General features: G+C 47.9%; 2 protein-coding genes across 4 annotated transcripts in view; one reads left to right on the top strand and one right to left on the bottom strand.

The window, feature by feature from the left end:
* Window positions 1-19,497, top strand: part of LOC118560255 (protein NLRC3-like) — a 943,592-nt gene that overhangs the window by 472,220 nt on the left and 451,875 nt on the right. The window lies entirely within an intron of this gene.
* On the bottom strand, window positions 804-12,542 carry LOC105923028 (alpha-tectorin). Of its 3 annotated transcripts, none has more exons than XM_021314489.2 (19): window positions 12,440-12,542; window positions 11,740-11,851; window positions 11,467-11,552; window positions 10,169-10,393; window positions 10,013-10,084; window positions 9,697-9,808; window positions 9,490-9,616; window positions 7,175-7,454; window positions 6,943-7,105; window positions 6,757-6,844; window positions 4,551-4,613; window positions 4,277-4,473; window positions 4,065-4,199; window positions 3,807-3,994; window positions 3,529-3,710; window positions 3,205-3,450; window positions 1,779-1,941; window positions 1,280-1,366; window positions 804-1,188 (listed from the first exon to the last, which is right to left on the bottom strand). In XM_021314489.2, exons 2-18 carry the CDS (start codon window positions 11,783-11,785, stop codon window positions 1,280-1,282), a joined length of 2,460 nt encoding a protein of 819 aa, XP_021170164.2. In that variant the 5' UTR covers window positions 11,786-11,851; window positions 12,440-12,542; the 3' UTR covers window positions 804-1,188. The 3 variants fall into 3 exon arrangements, with proteins under 3 accessions (XP_021170164.2, XP_021170165.2, XP_021170166.2); XM_021314490.2 differs by having other exon boundaries at window positions 1,280-1,363; XM_021314491.2 differs by having other exon boundaries at window positions 3,565-3,710.

Raw genomic sequence — 19,497 nt, 5'->3', positions numbered from 1 at the left:
GGGGGGAGTGTTGGCCTAGTGGTTAGAGCAGCGCTTGCACTCAGAGAAGGATGCAAGTACCCGGTTCAATCCCCACTGCCTGCACTCTGGGTCCCTGAGCAAGACCCTTAACCCCAGAACGCTCTCCAGGCGCCGCACATGGCAGCCCACTGCTCCCCAAGGGGATGGGTTAAGATGCAGAGAACACCTTTCACTTTAATGTATGTTTCAATGACAATAAAGATGATATTACTATTATTATTTCATATGGTACAACCTCATACCCATAGTGAAACATTATAATATGATGTAACCTCATACCGTGATGCCTCCCTGTACCATGAGAGTCACGAGAACCGCCTTATCTTGTTGTCTTTATTCATTTAGAATTTTAAAAGCTGTGACGCTATTTTAGAAAATCATGTATGGTGGTTCTGTAGGAGTTCTCTAGAGGAGGCGACGGTATCTTTTATTTAAGGAAACCTTGCTGACTAAGACTTCTTCTGCTCTTCTTCACGTCTGTCCTCCTTCTGGACCACCAAAGCCCCTTTAAGGTCCATTAGTCTCCCTGACCTGTTTAGTTTATCTGCTCGTCTAGATTTCTGTGTTTTTAGGTTCAGTGTTTAAAGCTGGACCAGCTACTTTCACCCTGGAAAAAAGACAATGTCCTCGGTCCATTTCCACTTCCTGTATTCAGAGCCGGACCCAGGTCCTGGTGTTTAACCGCAGCAGCTAGGGTTACTATAACCAACTCTAGGCTGGCTTAGCTGGTGTAAGTCTGTTAAAAGTTTACTTGTAGAGATAAAAATGACGTAAAACATCAGTTTTGGTTGTCAGATTTTTATTATAGGATTTACTACAACAAGCATCAGTCAGAAATCCTTCATCACAATCACACAGCCACCAACAATATTGATTCAAGTCTTTTTATAACACCCGTTATTAAAACTTATCCCATCCAAACTATTTTAAAACCCTTTAGCTGTTGCTGTGGCAACAGAACCTGAACCGATCCGACCCAGTTCGGACCAAGGAGTAAAGAGACGACCTTCACCATGTTCCTGTAGGAACCGTTATATTATCTGTAAAATCATCATCATGGTCCACAGACGACTCAGCAGTGAGCAGATGTACCACAGCCTGCCTCTGGATCAGAACCAGGCGCCATCCTGGGGTTCTGCAGCCTCCACTGTCCTCATCTGAGCCCATCTGAGGAGACAAGCAGAACAGACAGAGGCTTATTTCTGCATTACAGCAGAACAACCAGACAGACGGGGATCCAACAGAACCACGGTCTCACCTAGTCGGTCCAAACCATGCTGATGAGTGCTGGGGATCCAGTTCTGGACCTGATGGATCTGCGTCTCCGAGCCCCGTTACATTTCTGCTAAACCAGTCCAGATGGAGACAACGGGTCAGAACATTAAGGAACCGTTTATGGGTCGGATTAAAGCTTAGGATCCAGAACCTTTTGACCTCACGACCACTGGACTCTTCACGCTTCTTTAACTATTAGAAAAGGTTATTAATCAGCTAAAATCAGATCAACATGACCTTAGAGATGGCTGGTCCTCCTAAACCAAGTCAGACCCTGCCCCCGCAGGCGACAGGAGGAACTGCATGTTCTGAATGGCTGGACTTCTGCTAGTCTGGATAAAACAGGACCTCACACAGAGGAAATTTCAGTTTTAACAAACCTTAAAGACTTTTTGGTGTTAACTACAGTGAGAGTTCCTGGTCGTTACGCTTTGGTGGCGGCATAAAGGTTCTGGTCGTGTTCTGCAGGTTGGGATGTTTACCGGGATGCAGCTGTTGCCCTCCTTGACGCACAGCTGCAGTTTGCAGTGCATGTAGATGTTCCCGGACCTCCCAGAGAACTGGAACATGTTGAAGGAGAAGCGGTTGGAGGTTCCCTCTCCGTTTCCTTCCACCCTCACCGTTGGGTCGACAGGATTGGCACAGCTGACAGTAAGACACATTTATCATGACTGAACAAACCAACATGGCCACCCGCCTCGTTCACAGAACTGTTTCACTAAGCTGCAGGAATGAGCCCCTCACCAAATGCCTGATAGTGACTAACTTCCTGTTAACCAGTCTCAAGTCGGCTTTTAAACACTACGGTGGAACCATGGGGGTGTTTAATATATATATGATTGAACTTGACTTTGTAAAGTGCCTTGAGATGACATGTTTCATGATTTGGCGCTATATAAATAAAATTGAATTGAATTGAATTTGGTGGCCCTGATACAGAGCTGTACGCAGGAAATGTGTCACAGGATGAGATGCATGGTTGGCATGTGGTGCAATCTGTTCTCCTACCAAGCATGACTGCTAGTAAAAGATAAAATAACACCCAACAGATCATCTAACGGTCTGCTTTTGGTGAAAGCTCCCTGGAAGAGCAACCGATTGGTTGCTGCATCTACGGCTGGGTCACTGCGCCATCTACAGGGGTCTGTGCTACAGGAATAAACTCCTTTAGTCTGTGGATCAGGGAAAAACAGGCTGACTACTCGGTCTTTGCAGAAAACAGGCTGACTGGTGGATTTTAACCCCCCTGTCCTACTTGATCTTTGCAGAAAAACGACTGACTGGTGGACTTTAACCCCCCTGTCCTACTTGATCTTTGCAGAAAAACGACTGACTGGTGGACTTTAACCCCCCTGTCCTACTTGATCTTTGCAGAAAAACGACTGACTGGTGGACTTTAACCCCCCTGTCCTACTCTGTCTTTGCAGAAAACAGGCTGACTGGTGGACTTTAACCCCCCTGTCCTACTTGATCTTTGCAGAAAAACGACTGACTGGTGGACTTTAACCCCCCTGTCCTACTCGGTCTTTGCAGAAAACAGGCTGACTGGTGGACTTTAACCACCCTGTCCTACTTGATCTTTGCGGAAAAACGACTGACTGGTGGACTTTAACCCCCCTGTCCTACTTGATCTTTGCAGAAAACAGGTTGACTGGTGGACTTTAACCCCCCTGTCCTACTCTGTCTTTGCAGAAAACAGGCTGACTGGTGGACTTTAACCCACCTGTCCTACTTGATCTTTGCAGAAAAACGACTGACTGGTGGACTTTAACCCCCCTGTCCTACTCGGTCTTTGCAGAAAAACGACTGACTGGTGGACTTTAACCCCCCTGTCCTTCTCGGTCTTTGCAGAAAACAGGCTGACTGGTGGACTTTAACCCCCTCGGGGGGCTTCTGAAGGGTTCTCACCCGTTCTTAATCAGGTCGTATCTCAGGCTGCTGTTGTCTGATTCCTGATTGGTTGCCCAGCAAGATTCGGTCACTATGGACAGCAGGTCTCCGTCCAGCCCGTCGGTCTTCAGCTCCACCCAGATCGTCTGGTCGAGCCCGACTTGGGTGTCGGACTCCACCGGCTGGGTGCGGGCTGCGTCGGTGTAGGCCTTCATGGTCAGGGTGTAGTTCCAAACTCCAGAGGTGATGACCTTGATCACAGAGCTACAGACCAACCACAGAGACATACATCAGCATCTCTGACTCTGAAGGCCCGCAGACGCCCAGCCCTCCCACACAAACCTGCCATCGTCATTGGTCCCACAGTCCGCCACACACCTGCTCCTGATTTTGAACGCCTTGATGGCCTCCTGCGAGTAGACACAGGAGAAGTCGATGAAGACCTGGTCTCTGCGAGTGATGACGCTGGAGGAGCCACCGTGGTTACTGATGGTGTTCTGGTAGATGATCTGGTTGTTGTTGTTCTGCAGGACGAAACATTTGGACTCAGAACTAAAACCACGCCTGAAGAAAGATCTCAGACTACACAAAAGAGGAACAAGTTGGAGGACAGAACCCACCATGACCTCCGTCCCACAGCGGTTGGTGCCGTTGAAGCTGAAAGTCACCATGTGGGTCTCCTCGTCCATGCGCCCCCTGCAGGTCAGGTCTTTGAGGTGCAAGGCAGCGTAGTCAACGCCTTCATCCTCCAGGAGACAGTTGGCCAGAGTCAGGGAAGCAGAGGTCTGGTTGCAGACCATTGGGTCACCTGAGGGACACAAACGTCTCAGTGAGAACTTTGTCCAGGCATTCAGGCCTGTGGTCCAGTGGTTTCATACCCAAAGTGTTGCTGTCTCTGTATTTGGAGGCAAAAATGGCTCGACAGAAGCAGCGAGTGTCTCCACCGACGGTCTTCTCTCCACAGAACTCATGATCGCTGCAGGTCCTGTCCTGACAGAAGGCTTCAGGGTGCGCTGCCAAGGAACACGGACACTGTTAGGCCCAGAAATGATGTACTTAAAGGGTGGGGGTGAGGGGACATGGGTCTTACAGCACTCGGTCTTGGTCCTCCAGCCGGCCAGCGTGGCGTTACGCTTCAGCCGGCAGGTTCTGGCGTAGGCCTCCAGGAACTGACACTTGAGGCCATCCTGGTCGGGATAGCTGCACAGCGTCTTGGTGCAGGCGGTTATGTAGGGCTCTGGGTTAATGTCACAGGCAGAGAAGGGCGCCTCCTTCAGGAGGTTACAGCTGGTGGAGGAAGAGACGAGAAGGCCTTAACAATCTGCAGGACCCACAGCCTGACGTGTCTGGTGGAGTCTGCTTACTGCTCAGTCATCTTGGTGCAGCTGATCGTTGGGTCATCGGTGTCAGTGAACTGCGTCTCACAGCTAGGGGGCGACACAAGGCTGGGTCAGGACCGCTGTTCCAGTGTGTGAGATAGAAAAGCAGCAGGCTGGGGCTCCACCTGAATACCCTTAATAACAGCTGTATTAACGTCTAGCTCCTGTCTCCTGCTCCTAGCTCCTAACTGTTATGCTGATGACACTCAGCTATATTTATCCATAAATCCTGATGAATCCAATCAGTTACTTCGACTGCAGTCATGTCTTGATGACATCAAAAGCTGGATGACTTTAAATTTCCTGCATTTAAATTCTGACAAGAAAGAAGTTGTAATCTTTGGGCCAGAGTCCTCAAAAAATAAACTTCTTAACCAATCACATGGCATTACCTTGACCTCTGGTAATAAAGTTAAAAATCTTGGTGTTGTTTTTGACCAAGACATGTCATTTAAATCCCATATTAAACAGGTTTCCAGAGTTTCCTTTTTTCACCTCAGGAATATCGCCAAAATTAGAAACATTCTGTCCAGGAGTGACGCTGAAAAACTAGTCCATGCATTTGTTACTTCAAGGCTGGACTATTGTAATTCTTTACTATCAGGAAGTCCACAAAATGCAGTTCAAAGCCTTCAGCTGATCCAAAATGCTGCAGCAAGAGTTCTGATGAAAATCAACCAGAGGGATCATATTTCTCCAATTTTAGCTTCCCTTCATTGGCTTCCTGTTAAATCAAGAATATAATTTAAAATTCTCCTTCTAACGTATAAAGCCCTTAATAATCAAGCTCCATCATATATCAGAGCTCTGATTACCCCGTATGTTCCTAACAGAGCACTTCGCTCTCAGACTGCAGGTCTGCTGGTGGTTCCTAGAGTCTCTAAAAGTAGAATGGGAGGCAGATCCTTTAGCTATCAGGCTCCTCTCCTGTGGAACCAACTCCCAGTTTTGGTCCGTGAGGCAGACACCCCGTCTACTTTTAAGACTAATCTTAAAACTTTCCTTTGTGACAAAGCTTCTAGTCAGAGTGGCTCATGTTACCCTGAGCTACCTCTATAGTTATGCTGCTATAGGCCTAGGCTGCTGGAGGACATCAGGGTCTAATTTTCTATCTCTACTGATTTCTACTGTTCTCCAGTTTTGCATGACTGTTGTCATTTCAGCTTTTAACTTTTTGCTCTCTCTCTTTTCTCTTCATAGTAGGTACACCTGGTCTGGCGTTCTGTTAACTGTGACATCATCCAGAGAAGACGGCTCACCCGCTACTACCATCTAATGTAGAACAGATTACTAGATCAATGTGTGCTTCTGTGCTTTTTTGTTTCTCTTGTTGTGTCTCTGCTCTGTCTTCTGTAACTCCAGTCGGTCGAGGCAGATGACCGTTCATACTGAGCCCGGTTCTGCCGGAGGTTTTCCTTCCCGTTAATGGGGAGTTTTTTTTCCCACTGTCGCTTCATGCTTGCTCAGTATGAGGGATTGCAGCAAAGCCATGTACAATGTAGACGACTCTCCCTGTGGCTCTACGGTTCCCCAGGAGTGAATGCTGCTTGTCGGGACTTTGATGCAATCAACTGGTTTCCTTATATAGGACATTTTTGACCAATCTGTATAATCTGACCCAATCTGTATAATTTGATTGAACTTGATTTTGTAAAGTGCCTCGAGATGACATGTTTCATGAATTGGCGCTATATAAATAAAATTGAATTGAAAATTGAATTGAACTCCTGCTACTAGCCCCTAGGTCCTTTCCTGGGTCAGCAGAACTCCTTCAGGGAGAAAAGGAGCTTCAGCCGCTGAGCTGATTCCAGACAGACTGAAGTCATTAGTGACGGAAACATGGAGGATGGAGTCAGATCCTACAGCCTTCTGGACATCAACTACAAAGAGACGCTCTCTGCTCTACGGACGTTTCAGTTGATTTCTGGGAGGAGGCTGGTCCGGTACGTAATCTCATGCAAAGGATTGTGGGATACCTTAAGGGTTATTAGTGCCGGTAAGGGACGTTTCGAGGTTCCTAGGCTAAACTAGCACTGGGAGGATGTATACAGGCTCCTCTCCTGCCTCCTTCCTCACTGCCTGCTCTATTCAGACACTCTGAGAATGGAGACGCTGACGGCGCACTTCTGCTCTGGCTACAGACTTCTGACTCTATAAGGGTGTTCAGACCGGGCCAGAGAGGAGGTCTTACCTGGTGGAGCTGGACTCAGGCAGCCTCAGGTCTGCCAGGGACCTGCTGGCGTTGTCACACAGGCCATGGAGGGCCGATCCAACGGGTCCTGGACAGTTTCAGGACAGAAACGGCAGATTCAGACCAACATCAACAGCAGAAAGGGTTCCCTACCCTATAAACCCGAGCTGGTTGGGTTTTCAGGACCTTGCAGGTGGATCTGCGCCGTGTAGCCGTCAAAGAAGACCGAGACGGTGAAGTTGGAGAGTGAGACCTTGGCAGTGACTCCGGTGAGGTCCTTGGAGAGCTCCACCCCAGCGGGGTGAACCAGCGGATCCGGGCTGTTGAGGGTCAGGGTGGCGTCGTTTACCTGAAACAGTAGAGGAAACCGTGAGGGGATCACCAAACCTCTGAGGTTCTAGATCAAACTCGTACTCACCAGAACTCTGCCGCCTTGTTTCAGGTGGACGCGAACGTCCGGCCCACCCAGCCGCAGCGTCACGCCGTCCAGGAAGCTCACGTCTTTACGCCGCCGCTCCTGGAAGCTGGCCACCACCTGGAAGTCTGGGACTGACGGCAGGGACAGCAGGGAGTAGCTGCAGCGATCCCTCACAGAGGTGACGCCGCCGCGGAAGTCGACGAGGGCGGGGCCCGTCACGGTGCACACCTCGTCCAGTTTAGGGTTGAATATGGCGTCATACAGGGCGGCGGGGATGCAGCTGATGTAGGCAGAGAGGAGGACAGGAGACATGGGACACAGGACAGGGGTTGGACCTGCCGGGGTTAGACTGACCTAAACTCTACCTGACCTAAACTCTACCTGACCTAACCTCTACCTGGCCTAAACTCTACCTGGCCTAAACTCTACCTGACCTAAACTCCACCTGCCCTAAACTCTACCTGGCCTAAACTCTACCTGCCCTAAGCTCTACCTGACCTAAACTCTACCTGACCTAAACTCTACCTGACCTAAACTCTACCTGGCCTAAACTCTACCTGACCTAAACTCTACCTGCCCTAAACTCTACCTGCCCTAAACTCTACCTGACCTAAACTCTACCTGACCTAAACTCTACCTGACCTAAACTCTACCTGGCCTAAACTCTACCTGACCTAAACTCTACCTGCCCTAAACTCTACCTGCCCTAAACTCTACCTGACCTAAACTCTACCTGACCTAAACTCTACCTGGCCTAAACTCTACCTGACCTAAACTCTACCTGCCCTAAACTCTACCTGCCCTAAACTCTACCTGACCTAAACTCTACCTGACCTAAACTCTACCTGACCTAAACTCTACCTGACCTAAACTCTACCTGACCTAAACTCTACCTGACCTAAACTCTACCTGGCCTAAACTCTACCTGACCTAAACTCTACCTGGCCTAAACTCTACCTGGCCTAAACTCTACCTGACCTAAACTCTACCTGACCTAAACTCTACCTGACCTAAACTCTACCTGACCTAAACTCTACCTGGCCTAAACTCTACCTGCCCTAAACTCTACCTGACCTAAACTCTACCTGACCTAAACTCTACCTGACCTAAACTCTACCTGGCCTAAACTCTACCTGACCTAAACTCTACCTGCCCTAAACTCTACCTGCCCTAAACTCTACCTGACCTAAACTCTACCTGACCTAAACTCTACCTGGCCTAAACTCTACCTGACCTAAACTCTACCTGGCCTAAACTCTACCTGGCCTAAACTCTACCTGACCTAAACTCTACCTGACCTAAACTCTACCTGACCTAAACTCTACCTGGCCTAAACTGTACCTGCCCTAAACTCTACCTGACCTAAACTCTACCTGACCTAAACTCTACCTGACCTAAACTCTACCTGACCTAAACTCTACCTGGCCTAAACTCTACCTGACCTAAACTCTACCTGGCCTAAACTCTACCTGACCTAAACTCTACCTGCCCTAAACTCTACCTGACCTAAACTCTACCTGGCCTAAACTCTACCTGCCCTAAACTCTACCTGCCCTAAACTCTACCTGACCTAAACTCTACCTGACCTAAACTCTACCTGACCTAAACTCTACCTGACCTAAACTCTACCTGACCTAAACTCTACCTGCCCTAAACTCTACCTGACCTAAACTCTACCTGGCCTAAACTCTACCTGCCCTAAACTCTACCTGCCCTAAACTCTACCTGACCTAAACTCTACCTGGCCTAAACTCTACCTGACCTAAACTCTACCTGACCTAAACTCTACCTGGCCTAAACTCTACCTGGCCTAAACTCTACCTGACCTAAACTCTACCTGCCCTAAACTCTACCTGGCCTAAACTCTACCTGACCTAAACTCTACCTGGCCTAAACTCTACCTGACCTAAACTCTACCTGACCTAAACTCTACCTGCCCTAAACTCTACCTGACCTAAACTCTACCTGGCCTAAACTCTACCTGCCCTAAACTCTACCTGCCCTAAACTCTACCTGACCTAAACTCTACCTGACCTAAACTCTACCTGCCCTAAACTCTACCTGACCTAAACTCTACCTGGCCTAAACTCTACCTGCCCTAAACTCTACCTGCCCTAAACTCTACCTGACCTAAACTCTACCTGGCCTAAATTCTACCTGACCTAAACTCTACCTGACCTAAACTCTACCTGACCTAAACTCTACCTGACCTCCAGGCGGTAGAAGAGACAGAGTTCTGACCAAAGAGCTACCTGTTGTTCGCTTCCGATCACTTCCTGCTGTTTCAAAATAAAAGCTTTGCTGTCGGTAGTTACCTGCCGTTTCCAAGGCAACGCTCCAGAGGACCACAGGAAGAGGTTGTGAGGACCACGTCTTTATCACAGGTGAGACGGAAGCAGGTTTCAGGTGAGCTCACCTCTGTGGCGGGTTTATACACGGCACCTGGGGGCAGAAACCAGAAGGTTCTGACCCACAGACCCAATGGACCCAAACGGTCCCGACCGACGGAGACCTGGACCAACCTGCGTGTCTGCAGCCGCTGGTGTCCAGGTAGCCACGCGTCTGTCTGCTGGTAGGAGTGTTGGTGACCGTCACCTTGTCCGCTGTGGTTCCGTCCACCTGGACGTCGACCACCTGGACAGGAAGCACAGAGACACTGGGTCTGGACCGGGTTTGGGCTCAGTTCTGGCTGCCAGCAGAGCCGCAGTTCCTCTGAGCCAAGCTCTAGTACCGACGGCTTTATGGGATAATTTACGGTCTATTCTATTTGAGAATAAAATCATGGACCCAAACTGTCCCAACGGTCCCTGAACACATCACGGCTGAACATGAACTCACCACCGTGCCCTCGGCAGGAGTGTAGACGTACAGAACCGACCGCGGTCCGAACTTTATCAGAGCCAGGGTGGACTGCAAGGAGAGGAGACAAACAGTTGGTGCCGGTCAGGTTCTGACCCGGTTACTGAGGAGGGGGGGGGGGGGGTTAGAACTCACGTAGCCTCTGTTGTGCTGGAAGGAGAAAGAAAAGTAGCAGTCCATCCTGGTATCGATGCTCGGAACGCTGTACTTCACGATGGTTTCCAGAACCGGAATCCGCTGATACTGCTCGAATTCTGCGCTCCCGGAGTCGGGAAGAGGTCCGAAAATGCAGTCGCCGTCGGTTCTAGAGCCGTAAAAACCGCTGAAGCAGACCACCAGGTTCTGCCTGGTGAAGTTCACCTGAAACCAGAGAACCAATGAAAAGCTTTACTGATGTGCAGCTGTAGTTCTGCTGAGGGTCTACAGAGGTTCTGCAGATTTTATACAGATGTTCCACAGATGTTCTACAGATGTTCATAAATATGTTCTGCTGTAGTTCTGCTGAGGTTCTACAGAAGTTATGCTGATTTTATACAGATGTTCCACAGATGTTCTACAGATGTTCATAAATATGTTCTGATGTAGTTCTGCTAAGGTTCTACAGAAGTTATGCTGATTTTATACAGATGTTACACAGATGTTCTACATATGTTCACGAATATGTTCTGCTGTAGTTCTGCTAAGGTTCTACAGAAGTTATGCTGATTTTATACAGATGTTACACATATGTTCATAAATATGTTCTGCTGTAGTTCTGCTAAGGTTCTACAGAAGTTATGCTGATTTTATACAGATGTTACACAGATGTTCTACAGATGTTCATAAATATGTTCTGCTGTAGTTCTGCTAAGGTTCTACAGAAGTTATGCTGATTTTATACAGATGTTACACAGATGTTCTACAGATGTTCATAAATATGTTCTGCTGTAGTTCTGCTAAGGTTCTACAGAAGTTATGCTGATTTTATACAGATGTTCTACAGATGTTCATTAATATGTTCTGCTGTAGTTCTGTTAAGGTTCTACAGAAGTTATGCTGATTTTATACAGATGTTCCACAAACGTTCTACAGATGTTCATAAATATGTTCTGCTGTAGTTCTGCTGAGGTTCTAGAGAGGTTCTGCAGATTTTATACAGATGTTCCACAGATGTTCTACAGATGTTCATAAATATGTTCTGCTGTAGTTCTGCTGAGGTTCTACAGAAGTTATGCTGATTTTATACAGATGTTCCACAGATGTTCTACAGATGTTCATAAATATGTTCTGCTGTAGTTTTGCAGATTATCTACAGATTTACTACAGATGTTCTGCTGAGGTTCAACAGATGTTCTGCAGGTGTTCTACAGATGTTCTTTTGGTGTTCTACAGATGTTCTGCTGATGTTCTACAGATGTTTTCTGGATGTTCCTCCACAGCAGGAGTCTACTCACGTAGGCGCGCTGGTGTGTCCGTCCGTAAAAGGTGATGGGACAGGAGCTGATGTCGAACTCTGAGGAGGCCGTGAACCTCTGAGCACCTGGAGAACCGGAGGAAACAGGGAGTCTGACACCAGGAGACACTGAAACCCTGACCTCCTGCAGGAGGAGAACGCTCCGGCGCCAGAAGCTGCACGTGGAGGCCAGATGTTTCCATCAGCACCGACCCGTACAGGTTCTGTTCCACCGGGCGTTTGGGTTTTCTGAGGACTGCTGTGTGAAGTTTACCTGCGAAGGTGATGAGAGCAGACAGGTACAGCAGGGGGCGGAGCATGGTGGAGCTGGCCAATCAGCTGTCCGGGAGGCAGAGAAGCACAGTTGGAGACGTTTGATTGGACAACTGTAAAGTAGACACAGGACGGTGGGTCAGAACCAGAACAATAAGGTCCATTTACAGTTCTGCTGGCTGGGCTTCATTTTCGTTTTGGGCTTTTCTTCATTAATGAAATAATAAAAAAAAAATACAGAGGTGTCCATCTTAAAGCAGGAAACCTTTGCTCAGAGTCCCAAACAGTGTTTAAGCAACAATTAAAGGTGCTAAAACGGTGGAATAATGAAATAATAAAACTAAAAAAGTTAAACCAGATTTGGTAAAACTGGAAAAGGTTTTTTTTTTCAACCCAAATGGATTTGAGCAGCTGGACTTTAGTAAAAACTCGATAAAATGGGAAAACTCTGAAACGATAAACTGATTTCTAACAAATAAACTTACTGATTTTATCTGCTGGAAAACGGCTATTTAAGATTTCTGTCATCAGAGCATCAGGGTGGAGGATAAAATAGATTTAAATCAAGATAAATTGTCTTTCAGAGCAAACCTGTTAAAGAGAGAAATTTCTCTGGAATCAAGGTGAACATGGAGGAAAGCTTTAAAGAAGTTTGATACTCATGGAAACTGAGCCCAGGATCTCCATGGAGAACGTCTCACCTTCTGCAGCTCTGATGGAGGACGAGGAGGACGAGGCGTTCAGGCGACTCTGGGGCGGTCAGAGAAGTCGGCGTCTGTGTCGGGGAGCCGGCCGCCTGGGTTTATATTGATGCTCGGCGGGGATGCAGGAGGAGGAGGAGCCCGATGGGAACCGAGGACGTGACTCTGGTCTCATACCGGTCCCACGCTGAAGGTGTGGTGCGTGACAGGCTGTGAATCTATGGACAGGACAGATTTATAATCTGCCATGGTTATTGGGGGGGTGGGGGGTGTCATCTTCATCTGTGGAATGTAACTGAGCCAGAAGAGATGTGGGAAACTTCTCCATCAGACCCAGAGGTCAGTCTGAGAGCCGCCGCTCACGTCCCTCCATGAGCTTCCAGGGTTTGATGGACTCACGTCTGGTCATCGGTTAAAGTCTGTATTCAGGGCCCCCCCACCCACAACCCATCCCGCCATCCTCTTACCCACCCGTCCCCCCATTTCCCCTATCCCCCGTGTCCCCCAGCCTCCCCTGTGCCCCCTGTTTCCCGTCCCCCCTCTGTACCCCCACTGGGTCCCCCTCTGTGTCCCCCTGTTTCCCCCCTGCCCCCCTTCTGTCCCCCACTGCCCCTCCTGTCCACCCGTTTCCCCCCCGTCCCCCTGGCCCCCCATCCTAGCTCAGGTCTTCTACGTCAGACGGATCTCTGACTCCTCAGATCGGACGAGGAATGCAGGTTGTGAAAGGCGCCCTGGAGCGGTCCACCAGGCAGGGAGGCGTTTCTGCCTCGGGTCGGCTCCTTTGTTCTCTGAATGACGGCTACAAATTGGTCCATGAGCCAGACCCCCGCCTCAGGTGTGAAGTGTTGATCGTTTACGTGGGGAAAGGTGTGAACTCCGACACCTCTGCATCCAGGAGGCCCTAAACACGGCCAGTTATCAGAGCAGCTACGGTTCTAGTACCCTGATTGGATTGGGCCGTTCAATCAGAACCACTTTGGGCTTGGTGTTCCGTCAGCTGTGTCTAGGCTGGACCGTGTTCTTGTACCTCTTCAGTCTGACACCTCATCAGTGAAGGAATAACACAGAACAAACATGGATCTACAGGAGGTTCTGATCTCTGAGAGTTCTGGACTTTGACTAGACCAGGGGTGTCCAAAGTGTGGCCCTGGGGCCATTTGTGGCCCTTGGACCGATTTGTGTGGCCTCCCAACTGTAATTTAAGACTGATTTGGCCCACCGGCACCAGTGGTTTGATGCACATGGAGACTTTTTTCCTTTGCAATAGGGCCAAATTATTACAGACATGTTAAAACCTCACAATCATAAATGTGAGGTACAACACAGGAGTTCAAGTATCTTGGGGTCTTTTTCACAAATGAGGAGGAGATGGAGCGGGAGATCGACAAGCGGATCGGTGCAGCGTCTGCTGTGAAGCGGGCGCTGTACCGATCCGTTTCTTCTCACAATGGAGAAGTTCACTTCTGCATTTAACCCATCCGCTTTAGGGAGCGAAGGGGATGCATGCATGGATGGATGGATGCATGGATGGATGGATGGATGGATGGATGGATGGATGGATGGATGGATGGAGGTACAACACAAAGAGTATGTCTCACCTGTCTTTTACCTGATCTGTTGTTTGTACCCTAAACCCTGAGAAAATGTCCTGAAGGGACACGCAGTGACAATAGATGATCTTGAATATGCAAATAACCACATTTTACATTCTCTTTATTTTCATAGTAAATAGGACCACATCTATTCAACGACTTTTACTCAACTGCAGAAAAAACCTTACCTGACTCCGCCAGATAGATTTGCTCCGCATATCCATCTGGAAACCTTCCGTTGAAGTAATTTTGGGAAGGGGCGAAAATACTGGTTAGCTGATTGGCCTATGTTGGTGATAGACGGGCCAAATGAACCAATCAGATTCGTCGTCGCTCGTAACAGAGCGATGAAAACACAACCACAAGCCAAGCTACTCTTGCTGCTGCAGGTAAAGGCTCGTTAGCTCAGCAAAGAAATACTCTGTAATTCCGATAAAACTTGCTCGATAGCCACGCTAACGCTAGTTTCATCGGCTGAAGCCGCCATGTTCTTTAGACTGAACTGTCGCGCTTCCCGTTGCGTCACACCTCAACCCGCCTCAAAGCCAACGCTGATTGGACGTTCGTTTGGTGAACGGCTCCAAATTTTCTTTAATGGAGAGTAGCCAGACTGATCTGCGAGTGAAACCTTGAAAGCTTGCGAGATCAGGATGGTCTCACGAGGCTAGAAAAAACCTGTCTTGATTGCTGAAAATAGATTTTTTTTCAATCAAGCCCAAAGCATTGTGTGACCATCATTTAATGAAGCAGAACTTTTGATGTCCTAGGACTAATTTACAGCAAATCTGAATAATTTAAATACTGCAAGCCCATGTTTTGTGGTGCAGGTTAAAACATTTAAATCACACTTTACTGTTTTGGTCATTTTAGCTGGTTTTTCAAAGTGTATTTTGGGCCCTCCGTTGCTCTTGACTTAACTCAGGCCCCATAATGAAACCTTTGGACACTCTGGGACTGGACCCTTCTTGGTGTTTGTGATCGATGTTCTGTTGGTGACCATTTTCTGGTTAGACGTCTTCTGGTTGGACGTCTTCTGGTTGGACGTCTTCTACACTTCTGCTCAGTGGCTGACACAGACCCGTCAGGACCCATCTCTATCCTCTCACCTGAGCTCAGAACCAACATCCACAGCACAGGTCTACCTGACCGGCACCAGTCGGACTGATCCCACCCTCAGACACGGTACTGTTGGTGTTCTGCACACAGAACCTGCAGACAAATGTTCCCTAACCTGCTGAGAGTCATAAAGCACTGACCCAGTTCACGGTCTGTTAAACATTAACCGACCGGTGGGGTGTAAACATGTAACTTACATGGAACCGGTGGAACTGCTGGTTCCATGGGTTCTTGATCCAACTGAGACTTTACTTTTACATACTAATGTCTATTTTAACTCCCCCTGCAAAAAGGAAGTCAAAAGTAGGTAAAGTTTAGAAATGAGTGTTTGTCCTTGATTTGAGCAGGTATATAAGAGTATTTTACTTCTAAAATAAGATAAATAGATTATATTTTACCCCTAAAATTAGATTATTAGATTATACTTTACCACTAAAATGAGATTATTAGATTATATTTTACCCTTAAAATAAAAATAAAAATATTATATTTTACCACTAACATAAAATAATCAGATTATATTTTACCCCTAAAATAAGATAATTAGATTATATTTTACCACTAAAATTTCATAATTAGATTATATTTTACCCCTAAAATGAGAAAATTAGTTATCCTGCACTTGAAATAAGATGATGGGGAGGAGAACAAAAATCCAATCATTTAAACTTGCCTGCTCAAACCAAGGACAAATACACTGATTTGAAGATAATTCTTCATTCCTGTTCTGCAGAGCTCAGGCTTTGTCTGTTACATTCATAATATTTTACATCGTTTTGTAAAGTGACTGCAGTCCTTTGACTCAAACATTTAAATCAGAATCTAAGAACTGTTGGCCCGGTTCTGACAGCTTCTGTCTTTATGTCATCGAGTCCTGCTGCTGGGTCTCTCTCTGGCTGCACAGGTGAACTCTCCTCACAGGTGAGGAGCTAATTGGGGTTAAATGGAGAGTCTTTCTGAGAGGTGACGGTCTGACCTCAGAGTGAACCTGCTGGGAAGACCGGCTGCAACTCTCAGCGGTTCTCAGCCCTCCTCACGGTACGAAGATGGACCGACCGGTTTGGGCTGATGGCAGGACTCCAGACCCCGCCCTGACCTCTGTGGGGAGGAGGATGTACGTGTTTCAGGTGACGGCGGTTAATGAGACCATAAAGATAATCGTTAAGCTGTAGCGGTCCAGACAGGTTTAGGTGAGGAACTCAGGTCTGTTTAAAGGACGATCTGAGCTGTGGATCAGTCCTGGTTCAAGATGTAGACCTCATCAACACGCCTACACCAGGTAACATCTGTTCCTACACCGCATGACGTCCGTTCCTACACCACCCAACATCTGTTCCTACACTGCATAACGTCCGTTCCTACACCGCCTAACGTCCGTTCCTACACTGCATAACGTCCGTTTCTACACCACCCAACGTCCGTTACTACACCGCATAACGTCTGTTCCTACACCGCATAACGTCCGTTCCTACACCACCCAACGTCTGTTCCTACATCGCATAACGTCCGTTCCTACACCGCATGACGTCCGTTCCTACACCACCCAACATCTGTTCCTACACCGCATAACGCCCGTTCCTACACCGCCTAACATCTGTTCCTACACCGCATGACGTCCGTTCCTACACCACCCAACATCTGTTCCTACACTGCATAACGTCCGTTCCTACACCGCCTAACGTCTGTTCCTACACTGCATAACGTCCGTTCCTACACCACCCAACGTCTGTTCCTACACCACCTAACGCCCGTTCCTACACCACCCAACATCTGTTCCTACACTGCATAACGTCCGTTCCTACACCGCCTAACGTCTGTTCCTACACTGCATAACGTCCGTTTCTACACCACCCAACGTCCGTTACTACACCGCATAACGTCTGTTCCTACACCGCATAACGTCCGTTCCTACACCACCCAACGTCTGTTCCTACATCGCATAACGTCCGTTCCTACACCGCATGACGTCCGTTCCTACACCACCCAACATCTGTTCCTACACCGCATAACGCCCGTTCCTACACCGCCTAACATCTGTTCCTACACCGCATGACGTCCGTTCCTACACCACCCAACATCTGTTCCTACACTGCATAACGTCCGTTCCTACACCGCCTAACGTCTGTTCCTACACTGCATAACGTCCGTTCCTACACCACCCAACGTCTGTTCCTACACCACCTAACGCCCGTTCCTACACCGCCTAACGTCTGTTCCTACACTGCATAACGTCCGTTTCTACACCACCCAACGTCCGTTACTACACCGCATAACGTCTGTTCCTACACCGCATAACGTCCGTTCCTACACCACCCAACGTCTGTTCCTACATCGCATAACATCCGTTCCTACACCGCATAACGCCCGTTCCTACACCACCCAACGTCTGTTCCTACACCACCTAACGCCCGTTCCTACACCGCCTAACGTCTGTTCCTACACTGCATAACGTCCGTTTCTACACCACCCAACGTCCGTTACTACACCGCATAACGTCTGTTCCTACACCGCATAACGTCCGTTCCTACACCACCCAACGTCTGTTCCTACATCGCATAACATCCGTTCCTACACCACCCAACGTCTGTTCCTACACGCCTAACGCCCATTCCCACACCGCCCGACGTCTGTTCCTACACCACCTAACGCCCGTTCCTACACCGCCCAATGTCCCTTCCTACACCGCCTAATGTCTGTTCCTACACCCCCTAACGTCCGTTCTTGGACAGCAGCAGCAGCTTCTCCATCTCTGCTGACTATAGAACCATCAGGTGAAAGAGAGAAACTGTCAGCGCTGGATGAAATAGATCTGGTTCCTAGGAGAAGGATCTCAGTTTTATCATGGATCAGTTTAGGCAAGGTGGAAGTGAACGAGTATTTTACTTCAGACAGGCAGGAGGTGAGGGAGGAGGGTAGAACCTGGCTTACATGAAAGATAGAGCTGGGCGTCATCTGCATAGCAGTGAACCTGGGTGTTGGGTTTCCAGATGTTGCAAATAGCATGAATGTAAATAATGGAAAGTAGGGGTCCCAGGACAGAGCCCTGCTGGAAGTGCTGGTTCTGTTGGACCTCAGTGCTGGTTCTGTTGGACCTCAGTGCTGGTTCTGTTGGACCTCAGATCCTCATCGCTGGTTCTGTTGGACCTCAGAACCTCAGTGTTGGTTCTGTTGGACCTCAGAACCTCAGTGCTGGTTATGTTGGACCTCAGAACCTCAGTGCTGGTTCTGTTGGACCTCAGAACCACAGTGCTGGTTCTGGTGGACCTCAGTGCAGCATTGATGCTGTGGATCACTCCATCCTGTTAGAACACCTGGAGAACTGGGTCGGCCTCTCTGCTGCAGCTCTCCACTGGTTTAAATCCTACTTAAAGGACTTTTAGTGTCAGCAGGTAACTTTACATCAGAGACGACATAAATCACATGTGGGGTTCCCCAAGGGTCCATCCTGGGTTCCTCCTGTTCTAGATCTACATGCTCCTCTAGCTCAGATCATAAACATCATCAGCTACCATCACTATGCAGACGACACACAGCTCTACATCACCATGTCACCAGGTGACTATGAGCTATGAGGTATCAAAGGCTCGGGCATTCTTTGTTTTGTAGTTTAACTGCTATCAGGAAGTGACGTAGGTGTGAGTTCAGTACGTTAACTGCTACTTCCGGTTCAACTTAAAGCATGTCGGCTGTTTGCAGCCCTAAACATCGATGCTCCGAGTGTTAAGTTAAGGACTGAATGTTAGTTACCACATTTGGTGCTTTGTTTATTCACTACACATTACGTTTGTTGGTACGAGCTGCTGAGAGACAGGTCTGGGAAGCTTTCCAAGTATTTGAGACCTAACTGAGCTCTGTTGGCCTTCATAAGTTTAATTACATTTGTTCTTCGCAGCATGTCTGCTGTGTCAGAGCTGTACACGTGTACATGTTGTGATAGGAGGCTGTGGCGCTGGCTGCCGCCATGCTGTAGTGTATTGATTTAGCCACATGATGGCGCCAAAGCTACTCCTGATCATTTAAACCAGGAAACGTCTCTGTTTATAGTATTTCACTGGAACTGTACTCAGTTTGAGTTCATGCTTTGTCTAAGCCAAGTGATGTGATATTTACATAATTTGAATGATATCTATTATGTTGGGGGAATGTATTTCCCCGGATGGATGTTTAAGTTTGTCTTTATATATACGTATATTTAAGTTTATTTGGTTTAAACCTGTATTGTTAGAATACATTTGACCTAATGCAAATTCATTTGATATTGCTGACTGCAGCAATAACAGAGGTGATATAAACCTGCTGACATCAAGAGTTAATGGAGTGAACGCCTCTTTATCTTCCTACCTGCATCCT

The sequence above is a fragment of the Fundulus heteroclitus genome, unplaced genomic scaffold (assembly GCF_011125445.2).
Source record: "Fundulus heteroclitus isolate FHET01 unplaced genomic scaffold, MU-UCD_Fhet_4.1 scaffold_41, whole genome shotgun sequence".
Classification (NCBI taxonomy): Eukaryota; Metazoa; Chordata; class Actinopteri; order Cyprinodontiformes; family Fundulidae; genus Fundulus; species Fundulus heteroclitus.
Note: the sequence above shows the minus strand (reverse complement) of the source record. Positions and strands in the feature narration are given on the sequence as shown.

Excerpts from the sequence above, each read along its gene's own strand:
- LOC105923028 (XM_021314489.2), bottom strand. The coding sequence starts at position 11,785 with ATGCTCCGCCCCCTGCTGTACCTGTCTGCTCTCATCACCTTCGCAG. Across the intron at positions 4,614-6,756 it reads CCTGAGTCCAGCTCCACCAG|CTGTGAGACGCAGTTCACTG; the intron begins GTAAGACCTCCT and ends GTCGCCCCCTAG. Across the intron at positions 4,200-4,276 it reads GAGGACCAAGACCGAGTGCT|CGCACCCTGAAGCCTTCTGT; the intron begins GTAAGACCCATG and ends GTTCCTTGGCAG.